This window comes from Ranitomeya variabilis, chromosome 1 (genome assembly GCF_051348905.1).
Source record: "Ranitomeya variabilis isolate aRanVar5 chromosome 1, aRanVar5.hap1, whole genome shotgun sequence".
Lineage (NCBI taxonomy): Eukaryota > Metazoa > Chordata > Amphibia > Anura > Dendrobatidae > Ranitomeya > Ranitomeya variabilis.
Window position 1 is genome coordinate 171604026 of NC_135232.1, and position 12099 is coordinate 171616124.

At 41.8% G+C, this 12099-nt stretch overlaps 1 protein-coding gene across 2 annotated transcripts in view; it reads left to right on the forward strand.

Moving 5' to 3' along the window:
• The window catches only part of AP3S1 (adaptor related protein complex 3 subunit sigma 1), a 96592-nt gene that overhangs the window by 7732 nt on the left and 76761 nt on the right, over positions 1-12099 (forward strand). For both annotated transcript variants that reach the window (XM_077290650.1, XM_077290660.1), the window contains exons 2-3: positions 8240-8331; positions 10487-10598. In XM_077290650.1, coding sequence (XP_077146765.1) covers positions 8240-8331; positions 10487-10598 — 204 coding nt within the window. The remainder of the gene's footprint in view (positions 1-8239; positions 8332-10486; positions 10599-12099) is intronic.

The window sequence follows — 12099 nt, forward strand, 5'->3', positions numbered from 1 at the left end:
TTACGTTCCGCATGTGGCTATGCACACCATGCGGGAAGTAAGCGGATCATGTGCGGTTGGTACCCAGGTTGGAGGAGAGGAGACTCTCCTCCAGGCCCTGGGAACCATATACCTGTTAAAAAAACAAAAAGAATTAAAATAAAAAATCGTGATATTCTCACCTTCCGACGGCCCCCGCAGCCTTCCCGCTCTTCGCGATGCTCCCGTTCCCAGTAATGTCTCGCGGCAATGACCCCAGATGACGCAGCGGTCTCGCGAGACTGCTACGTCATCTGGGGTCATTGCCACGAGGCATTACTGGGAACGGGAGCTGCCGGGAGCATCGCGAGGAGCGGGAAGGCTGCTTGGGCCACCGGAAGGTGAGAATATCACGATTTATTTAGTGTTTTTAATTATTTTTAACATATCTTTTTACTATTGATGCTGCATAGGCAGCATCAATATTAAAAAGTTGGTCACACTTGTCAAACACTGTTTGACAAGTGTGACCAACCTGTCAATCAGTTTTCCAAGCGATGCTACAGATCGCTTGGAAAACGTTAGCATTCTGAAAGCTAATTACGCTTGCTAAACGCTAGTGTTTTAGCGGGATTACACATGCCAATTCTGCATGCGTTATACCTGCGGCAGGGAGTTACAGAATTGCCGCGGAAATTTCCGGAAGTGTGCACATAGCCTAAGTGTTCAATGTGTGGTCCGGTCCGGCTCTTTTTGGATCCTACATGGATCCCTATTGAGTACGTGTTCAGGTGTCCCAAACCCCGCACACCTACTGCAGAAACTCCACCCACTTGCTAGTAACCAATTAAATTGAGTGGGTGGAGTTTTGCTCAAGTGGGTAGAGTTCCGCCTGCCGAAGTTCGGGATTTTACGCCTAGTGAGAGCCATTCAGAGAATTCAGTGGCTGTTGCTGGCGTTCCAGCTCCCATCATTCACAGCAGGGAGCCGGCTCTTTGTGTCGGGTCGTTCGCGATCGACACATCACTAAAAGCTACAGGTCTGCAGTTAACGCTCCGCCTGTTGTGGCTCTGCTGACAGAGTGCTCACAGACCGCTCCTGCCGATCATTCAGCAGCTTCCACTGATGTAACGTTGACACAGCAGCAACTTCTTTTTTTGCTCTGCTCTATTGTGACTACTCTCACCTCAGAAAATCCAAAGTCTTGGAGAAAGAACTTTCTGAAAAGTGGAAGCTGTTGCGTCACGTGCACACATTGAGTATTTGGTGAGGTTTTTTTTTTTACCTCAGAATTTGTAACCCAAAACCAGGAGTGGGTGATAAATACAGAAGTGGTGACGTGTTTCTATTATACGTTTTCTCTCATTGTTCAACTCCTGGTTTTGGCTTACAAATACTGAGGTAATCAAGAAGTATCGTTTAATTTTAGGATTGCTACTTCCAATAGGTGGCACTAGAGTTCTGGTCCTCTTCCTCTCTGAGGAGACCAATTGCAAATACTGAGGTAAAAAACTCATCAAATACTGAGTGTGTGTACAGGGCCTTATAGTTACATTACAAAAAAAATGCAATGCAAACACATTTTATGACCATGGCTTTAACTCAAGGTCTTTTTTACATATATTGTTTTTTATGGGATCTTCTTGTTATCCGCATGTTTTTTCTAAATGTCCTCAACAAAATAAGAAACTTCTCTGATTGCATTTTCACCTTTATTTGATGTGTGTTTTTTGGTTGAAGTGGCTTTTTTTTGTATGGAAATGCTTTAATTCTGCACTTTAAAATGTAAGGGCATTTTTTATTTTTTTTTTTGCTTTTCATTAAATCCTGCAGGTTAAAAAAAAAAAAAAAAAATGCAGTGTTCACCAGCGTCCGTAAATCCACAGTGGGCATGATTTTTCTTGAACTCTCCTTTGCTTGAGCTGTTAAACCCAAAAGATTTCCTGCACAAAAAATGCAACATTTGCGCTACGTGTGAACATGGCCTTAGAGTGTAAGTGCATTCATATCGAGGATGAAGAATTGCCAACGGCACTCCCCAAATATGGTGAAAGCTCTTCTGTGTTATTTCTTATTAAAAGCCAGGTTACAGGAAAGGAGAAAAAATGTTTGTGACCTGGATTTTAATATGAGGTAATGAAGCGTTTTCGCCATATTTGGGGAATGCCGCTGGAAATTCTTCACCCTCGATACTTTCTCAACGGTTCAGCACCTTCTCATGGAATAAGGTAGCGCAACCTGATCAGAGAATGAAATCATCATTGGATAATAGACGTCAATGGGATCCAGGCTAGTGCCAAGTCTTTTTTTTTTTTTTTCTTCTTTTTTGTCATGGTGTAAGTGCGTGTTGCGCTTTCAGCATCTGAGCCTGCCATAAAAGATTGTACTAACCAATGTGATATACATGATAAAAGATAGATGCCCTGTACCTGACTGGTACAGTCTGGCAATATGATGTTGTGGAGGAGTGGAATCTATATCATCAGCCTGATAAGATGCCTGGATCTGTTCTTACATACTGCTTCACAATGGGTACAGTAGCTGCTGCGTGAATGCACATGGGGCTGGCGGGACCTACTCCCCGGGGGCAGCCGTCAATGGTTGTTAGGCTACTACTAGACAGCCCCTTTAATTGCCTGTACCTGCACATCATTTTTTATCTTAGAGTATACCATATTTTTTTTTCTCAGTCTTATCTGAAATAATAAAAACTCATTTAGCCTATGTTCATATACAGCAATTTTTGCTGCAATTATTATTTTTTTTTAGCAGCCGAAGCCTGCTCTCTTGCCAGTAAAAACACTGCGGTTTTTGTCATGTTTGTTTACATTGCGTTTTTGTGTGGGGGTTACATATGTGCTCTGTCCACAATAAATGTTTAACCCCTTCACCCCGAAGCCTGTTTTCACCTAAGTGACAGGGCCAATTTTTACAATTCTGACCACTGTCACTTTATGAGGTCATAACTCTGAAACGCTTCAACGGATCCTGGTGATTCTGACATTGTTTTCTCGTGACATATTGTACTTTATGATAGTGGTAAAACTTCTTCGATATGACTTGCATTTATTTGTGAAAAAAACAGAAATTTGTCGAAAATTATGAAAATTTTGCAATTTTCAAATTTTTCCTTTTTATGCCCTTAAATTAGAGAGTTATATCACATAATATAGTTAATAAACAACATTTCCCACATGTCAGCTTTACATCAGCACAATTTTGGAAACATAATTTTTTTTTGTTAGGGAGTTATAAGGGTTAAAAGTTGACCAGCGATTTCTCATTTTTGCAACAAAATTTGCAAAACCATTTTTTTTACGAACCACCTCACACTTGAAGTGACTTTGAGGGGTCTATATGACAGAAAATACCCCAAAGTGACACCATTCTAAAAACTGCACCCCTCAAGGTACTCAAAACCACATTCAAAAATTTTATTAACCCTTCAGGTGCTTCACAGGAATTTTTGGAATGTTTAAACAAAATTGAACATTTAACTTTTTTTTCACAAAATTTTAACTTCAGATCCATTTTGTTTTATCTTACCAAGGGTAACAGGAGAAATTGGACCACAAAAGTCGTTGTACAATTTGTCCTGAGTACGCCGATACCCCACATGTTGGGGTAAACCAATGTTTGGGCACATGGCAGAGCTCGGAAGGGAAGGAGCGCCATTTGACTTTTCAATGCAAGATTTGCTGGAATTGAGATCGGAACCCATGTCGCGATTGGAGAGCCCCTGACGTGCCTAAACAGTGGAAACCCCCACAAGTGACACCATTTTGGAAAGTAGACCCCCTAAGGAACTTATCTAGATGTGTGGTGAGCACTTTGAAACTCCAAGTGCTTCATAGAAGTTTATAATGTAGAGCCGTAAAAAAAATTTCATATTAATTTTCACAAAAAATGATCTTTTCGCCCCCAATTTTTTTTTTTCCCAAGGGTAACAGGATAAATTGGACCCCAAAAGTTGTTGTGCAATTTGTCCTGAGTACGCTGATACTTCATATATGGGGATAAACCACTGTTTGAGCGCATGGCAGAGCTCGGAAGGGAAGGAGCGCCGTTTGACTTTTCAATGCAAAATTGGCTGGAATTGAGATCGGAACCCATGTCGCGTTTGGAGAGCCCCTGACCTGCCTAAACAGTAGAAACCCCCCACAAGTGACCCCATTTTGGAAAGAAGACCCCCTAAGGAACTTATCTAGATGTGTGGTGAGCACTTTTAACCCCCAATTGTTTCACTAAAGTTTAGAATGTAGCGCCGTGAAAATTAAAAAATAATTTTTTCTTTCCACAAAATGATGTTTTAGCCCGCAATTTTTTTTTTCCCAAGGGTAACAGGAGAAATTGGACCACAATAGTTATTGTCCAATTTGTCCTGAGTACGCTGATACCCCATACATGGGGGGAAACCACTGTTTGGGCGCACGGCAGAGCTCGGAAGGGAAGGAGTGCCGTTTGAAATGCAGACTTAGATGGATTGGTCTGCAGGCGTCATGTTGCATTTGCAGAGTCCCTGATGTACCTAAACAGTAGAAACCCCCAACAAGTGACCCCATATTGGAAACTAGACCCCCCAAGAAACTTATCTAGATGTGTTGAGAACTTTGAACCAACAAGTGTTTCACTACAGTTTATAACGCAGAGCCGTGAAAATAAAAAATTATTTTTTTTTCCACGAAAATGATATTTTAGCCCCCACATTTTTTTTTCCCAAGGGTAACAGGAGAAATTGGACCACAAAAGTTGTAGTCCAATTTGTGCTGAGTACGCTGATACCCCGTATATGGGGGGGAACCACTGTTTGGGCGCACGGCAGAGCTCGGAAGGGAAGGAGCACTGTTTTACTTGTTGAAAGCAGAATTGGCTGGAATTGAGATCGGACGCCATGTCGCGTTTGGAGAGCCCCTGATGTGCCTAAACAGTGGAAACCCCCCAATTCTAACTGAAACCCTAACCCTAATGGGAAAATGGAAATAAATAAATTTTTTTAATTTTATTATTTTTCCCTAACTAAGGGGGTGATGAAGGGGGGTTTGATTTACATTTATAGCGTTTTTTTTTTGCGGATTTTTATGATTGGCAGCCATCACACACTAAAAGATGCTTTTTATTGGAAAAAATAGTTTTTGCATCACCACATTTTGAGAGCTATAATTTATCCATATTTTTGCCCACAGAGTCATGTGAGATCTTGTTTTTTGCGGGACGAGTTGACGTTTTTATTGGTACCATTTTTGGGCACATGACATTTTTTGATTGCTTTTTATTCCGATTTTTGGGAGGTGGAATGAACAAAAACCAGCAATTCCTGAAATTCTTTTAGAGGGGGCGTTCATAGCGTTCCACGTGTGGTAAAATTGATAAACCAGCTTTATTCTTCAGGTCAGTACGATTACAGCGATACCTCATATATATAATTTTTTTATGTTTTGGTGCTTTTACACAATAAAAACTATTTTATATAAAAAAATAATTGTTTTTGCATCGCTTTATTCTGAGAGCTATAACTTTTTAATTTTTCTGCTGATGATGCTGTATGGCAGCTTTTTTTTTGCGGGACAAGATGACGTTTTCAGCGGTACCATGGTTATTTATATCCGTCTTTTTGATCGCGTGTTATTCCACTTTTTGTTCGCCTGTATGATAATAAAGCGTTGTTTTTTGCCTTGTTTTTTTTTTTTTTTGCGGTGTTCACTGAAGGGGTTAACTAGTGGGATAGTTTTATAGAGCGGGTCGGTACGGACGCGGCGATACCAAATATGTGTACTTTTATTGTTTTTTTTTTGATTTACATAAATAAATGGATTTACTGGGAAATGTTTTTTTTTCCTTTATTTGGGGATTTTTTTTTAATTATTTTTTTTATACATTCTATATATATATTTTTTTTTTTTTACTTTTTACTATTGTCCCAGGGTGGGACATCACTGTATTAGATCAGATCGTTGATCTGACAGTGTGCATAGCACTCTGTAAGATCAACGATCTGACAGAGAAGTTTAGGTGGCTTTCCGGCACCTGCTCTCAGCAGCTCTCAGCAGGTGCCGGCTAGCCAGGTCATTTCATGACCCGGAAGGAGTCCCGCGGCCATCTTGGATCCGGGGACTCCTTCCGGATCACCGGAGCAACGCGATCTCATCGCGTTCCTCCGGTGGGAGAGCGCAGGGAGCCCCCGTCCCTGCGGGTTCCCCCGCTATGCCGCTGTCACTACTGACAGCGGCATCAGAGGGGTTAAATGCCCGCGATCGGCGCTAGCGCCGATCGTGGGCATTGCTGCGGGGTGTCAGCTGTCATATACCGCTGACATCCGCACCCGATCACCGTGGCGCTCAGCGTGAGACCGCAGTGATCGGTGCGCCGTACTAGTACTGCGGCTGGCACAAATGCATGTCGCGAAGGGGTTAATAAGTAAGGTAAGTATTATTAATCAAAAACGCTTCAAAAGCATTTTTTGCATTGATTTGCAACTTTTTCATTACTTTCTATGGGTGAAAAAATGCTGAAAGAAATTGCTGCAGTTCACAGATCAGGCAAAACCAAAGAAATGAGCCGGAGCATACATTGGTATACATGCAATTCTTAAAGGGAACCTGTCACCCCGTTTTTTCAATATGAGCTAAAAATAGCGTCCAATAGGGCCTTTAATAGAGCTGTGCTGTACAATAGTGCCTTTATTATCCCCTGATTCCCCGCCTTTGCTGCCAAAATACCTTAGTAAACTCGCCGTTTTCGGCTGTCAATCACCCCGGTCCGGTCCGATGGGTGTTGCCAAATTGCTGTCTCCCCCCACACCTCGGTGTGTCAGACGTAACTCGATCTGTGAATAGCACAGATCGCGCACATTTTTTGGGGTTGCGCAGTGCATTAGGCTCTAGCCTTTCATTGTAGCCTCTGTGCCCCGGAAGTCTGGATATGCAAATTGTGTCCTGGACGCCGGTAAACTTTTTCGGGGCACGCAGGTTACAGTGAAAACCCGTGCATGCGCAATGATGTGCTGTATGCTATGCCCACAGCATAATGCCCCCATAATGCGCAGGCGCGACATAACACTTTAATGCGCAGGTGCGAAATACAACGCCAACGCTGGGAAGTTTCTTAGTGAAAAGCCGGAGGTGGGGAGAAACAGCGATTTAGCAACGCCCATCGGACCGGATCGGGGTGACTGACAGCCGAAAACGGCGAGTTTATTAAGGTATTTTGGCAGCAAAGGTGGGGAATCGGGATAATAAAGGCACTATTGTAAAGCACAGCTCAGGCCCTATTGAACGCTATTTTTAGCTCATATTGAAAAAAACCGGGGTGACAGGTTCCCTTTAAGAGCACGTTCACACTGTGGCCATTTCACAGACAAAACCCAAGCAAAAAACAAAATGAGCATTTAGTAATAGTGCTTGTAAATAACATGGTGTACACTACTTTGATCTAAAAGCCATCCCAACCGCGACAAGGTGTACCTAGCCGGGAAGGTCCTATCTCTAGTATTAACACCATAGCGTGTGTCAGCTGACATCAGTATGTGTAAGGCCAGAGCAGGGCAGGGGCCCCAGTTTGTACAAAGTAGAAGAAATTACCGCAAAACCAAAGAAATGAGGCAGAACATATGTTGGTATATGGGCAATGTGTAAGAGCATGTTCACACTGTGGCCATTTCACAGACAAAACGCTAGAAAAAAGCCAAAATGAGCATATACCCTGCAATAAGTGAATTGATAAATATTAATAGTACATGTAAATAAGGGTGCTTACTGGTACTGTAAGGGGGGCATGTGCACACGATCCAGAATTTCTGGGAGTTTGAGGCTGTGTATTTATGAGAACATAGTGGATGGGATTTCAAGAAATCCTATGTTCACTGTGCATGCACAGAAGCCTGCGGATCACTTGTGGAGACGGACATGTGGCGCGTTTCTCCAGACCGCAGCAGGTCAATGTGTCTTGCCAAGACAATAATTTCCGCAAGAGAAATTTCACCCATACAATGTATTGGATACGGTAAATTCTCATGGTTCAATAGACGACAGCGCTTTGGACTCGGCGAACATGTCCTGCTACTTCCGGACCGTGGGCACCCGGCCTAAAAAGCAGCTTTTAATTTGCACAAAAAACACCCTGCATGTGAACATAGTCTTATTGTTTTTGCTGGTAACAGAACTCTCCATTTGTCACCGCCATGATTGCGTGACTGGCTACCATGTTCGCTCTGCTGCTTTCTTCCTCTGACCCAGTTTTCAGGCAGCACAGTTCATTTATATTCATTTTTCTTTTTTATTTCCAGAGTGAAGATATACAACAGCAGATAATCCGAGAAACATTCCACTTAGTGTCCAAAAGAGACGAGAATGTCTGCAACTTCTTAGAAGGAGGATTGTAAGTATATAAATAATTGTCAGGGGTAAGATCTACATAACTATGCCTTATAAAATACACAAGGAATCCCCCATAAATTCCAGTTCTTGAGTTGTTAGACAAGATGTAGTCTTCATTATTATATTTTTTTTTTTTAGGCCTGTTCATTGTATCTTTCCAATAGACAGCTGATCCAGTCTTATTTTCTATGGATTACTAGTATTTGACAGCCTAATTTTTTTCAAGGTTTTGCTTCATTAGCAATGTGGGTCCGTCTTCCAGTGAGCGGACCACCAGGCATTTCCTCCACAGTGGCGGTATTGAACACTTTATCGCGTGGCGCACACAACTCACATCTCCAGAAAATCTGCTGTGTCTTGGCCTGTAACTCTCTCGGACTTTTTTTTCTCATCTGCAGTTAACCTTTTCCCTCCCAGAGCTGTCACTGAAGCCTGAAAAGTAACCATTGTTTATTTGATTTTTTTTCCCCATAAATTAATACCACACATGAAAATGAGAAACTTTGTAGTATATCTTAACCGAGAAATCTGCTTCTTTTCCTTCTGATCAGTCATTCTCAAAATTCTCAGTTCATGGGTCAAATTTGTATTTGAGTACAGAATTTCCCATTAGTGAGTTGGCAGACAGTTGGTGCTTCTAAAGTTCTATGGAGAACCTTAACTGTCCTTTCAGGAGAACTTACAGCAGAATGTCTGTGTCCTTCCCACACTCCTTTCTCCATAGAATTTTAAAAGCAGCAACTATCTTCCCCTATCTCTATAATGGGAAATCTGTCCTTGGTTTAAACAGATTTTAACCAATTGTCAGCACAATTTTGTTCTTCTTAAATCACCATTTGAAGTTTCCTGTTAATTAGATTTCGGTGCACAGGGACCGGATTGTACACTGGGCCTTCTCCTCCCTGTCTGTGATGCTCCCTCCACCTGCCTCTGGTCTGTGAATGTCAAGTCACTGCTGAGATTTCATATGGAGGAGGCAGGTAAGGCCACATTCATACGTTCAGTATTTGGTCAGTATTTTGTATCAGTATTTGTAAACCAAAACCAGGAGAGGATCAATCGGGGGAAAAGAATAATAGAAACCTGTCGTTACTTCTGCATTTATCACCCACTCCTGGTTTTGGCTTATAAATACTGATGTAAAATACTGACCAAATACTGAACGTGTGAACTTGACCTTATTCACAGTCTAGAAGCAGGCAGAGGGGCCAGAAATCGTACACAGGTAGGAGAAGACCCTGATTCTCTGCTGAGCTGTTGAGCATCCACAGGACCAGAAGTTATTTTGTGCTGCCCATCAACCATCTGACCACAGAGGACAGTAATTGACTACAGGTGACTAATGGATTTGACGTCATCACTTCCAGTCCTGGTGGAGATCACCAGGTTGAAAACAATGGAGAGACAAAGAATTTAAGCCCTAACTACTACTATTTTTATTTTTAATTTAAGATTTTAGAAACCCCATCAAATTCAAATCAGATACTCCCTGTCCTTACCAGTGATGGGACTGTCCTTTCACTCCATCCTGCCATCACTCCATCCTGCCATCACCCCGTTCTGCTAGCTGATAGTTAGGTAGCACACCTCCTCTTGGGGTTGACAGAAGGTGAGTGCAGAGAACTGCAGGTCACGTCAGATCAGTCAGGTCACATCCGGAGACTCGCATGGTAATCTAAGTAGCTCTAGACAGCGCTGCCTCTTATCGGAGGAAGAGGAGGCTTTCTCTACGGTGACCTCTTGCATCCCAACTTTTGATACTGGTGATCTTTATCAGTATGGAGATAATACACAAGACAGAGCTCCTCTTGCTCCACATATGTGCAGATAGTGTTGGCCGCAGAGTTGATGTGCCCGCTGCGGCCTCATCCCTATGACATTATTGTTATGGCCCATCCGTACTGCAGGTTTATGCAGCCCCCACATTGGAAAATGCTGATCTGGAAGCTAGAAATATTTTCTCATTGTGTCCAACTTCCAAAATTGAATGGTTACTATTACATGTGACAGTTTTTTGGCCTTGAATAACAATAATAATTAGTAATAAGAATCCTGGAACAACAATAGAAGTCGTGGTGATCTATCATCTTCATAGTTATTATTATGTCATGTTAAGCCGACGTTCCGTTATTGACTAATGTGAAATGTGTTTGCAGGTTAATAGGCGGATCTGACAATAAGCTCATATATCGACACTATGCAACGTTGTACTTCGTCTTCTGTGTGGACTCCTCGGAGAGCGAGCTTGGAATTCTAGATCTTATACAGGTGTGTAGTGCGTTACATTTATCATCACAAGGTAATGAGAAGCTGGAAACTATCAGGTTTACCAACCAGCGTAAAGGAGTTATGGAGGAGATGTCTACAGCCAGGGATGAGAACTGTAGTTACTACATGAAATCACCAGACTCAAAATCTACCCCAAATGTAAAGATGGTGTCATCAGACATTGGTAGCTCATTAATAACATGACACAAATGTCACTACATTGTAACCAATGCTGATAATTAGTGTGAAAAGACATTTGTCCTAAGATAGTGTCTCGTCGAAACCAATTGGCTTTTTTTGGGTGGCTTCATGGGTAGCCATTGTATATAATCATTGACCATGCAACACTCAGAAAAGACAAACCTACAGGAGAGTGTTCTTAGCATAACCCCTTCATGATCAAACTTCTGTCCATCATCCTGATTGTGTTTACTTGCCTAGACGTCACATAGGGCAGTGTGGTCAGATCACAATTGTTAAAGGCTATAGCTAGACATTACAGTGCCAGGGAGGAGGAGGAGAACTGTGCCATAATGTTATTACGTGCAACGCTCTGGAGATATTCCAGGTATAGGAGAATGATGCCCCCAGTCAAATGATGTATCCAGAGCTTATCCATATAGGGTCTTGCATGTGACAAACTTAGCTTGGGGCTCATCTTCATCACTGCTCTCTTCTCCTGGTGCTGTCATGGCATTACAGTACCGCTCTCCCCCTCTCCTGCACTTTAATGACAGTAAGCACCAGGAGTGAGGAGATCTGTGTGATAAGGTTAGATACGTCAGTATTACAGATCACACTGAAAAGTACTGTTCTTGCCTTTTTGGGCTGTGTTTGCTTTATTTTCCCATGTATAAGACTGCTTTCTTATGATTGGTCAATATTCTACAGGGGAAAAAAAATGCCGCAATGTTGTTGAGAAATGAAAAAACAAAACAAAACTGTTTTAACCTGCCCCTCTGACCCTTTTTACTGATTTTTTTTTTTTAATTTTAATCTGTATATCATGATAGGTCCTCTTTAATTTTATTTTTTAGTCTTTTATGTAGCGCTATTAATTTCACAGAGCTTTCCAGACTTTTTCGGCACTGTCCCCAATGGGACTCGCAATCTAAATTCCACCGTGCTGCCTAATATTGTCTGTCTTTAAAAACAAGAAACCGCATAAAAACATATAGTTATTAGTGAGAATTCACATTGGAAACTATGGAAGCCATTGTTCATCAGCCTTGTGGTCATTGCAGCCAAAAAGCTGAATTATTTAGGAGATGATTGATTAGTCATTGTCAAACAGAACGCTGATTTTTTTATTTTTTTTTTTAACAATTTTTCCATTTTTAAGCCAGTCCCCTTTTTAGCCATATCCTATTTAGACGTGTCACCAATCCACCCAAACGTAGGTCAACCTGAGCAAGTTTGAATGGTAAATATTGGTATAATTGGAACATCAACCAGTTTTGACATTCAGAAGGTTTTTTTTTCTCTGCACCTCATTTTTCAA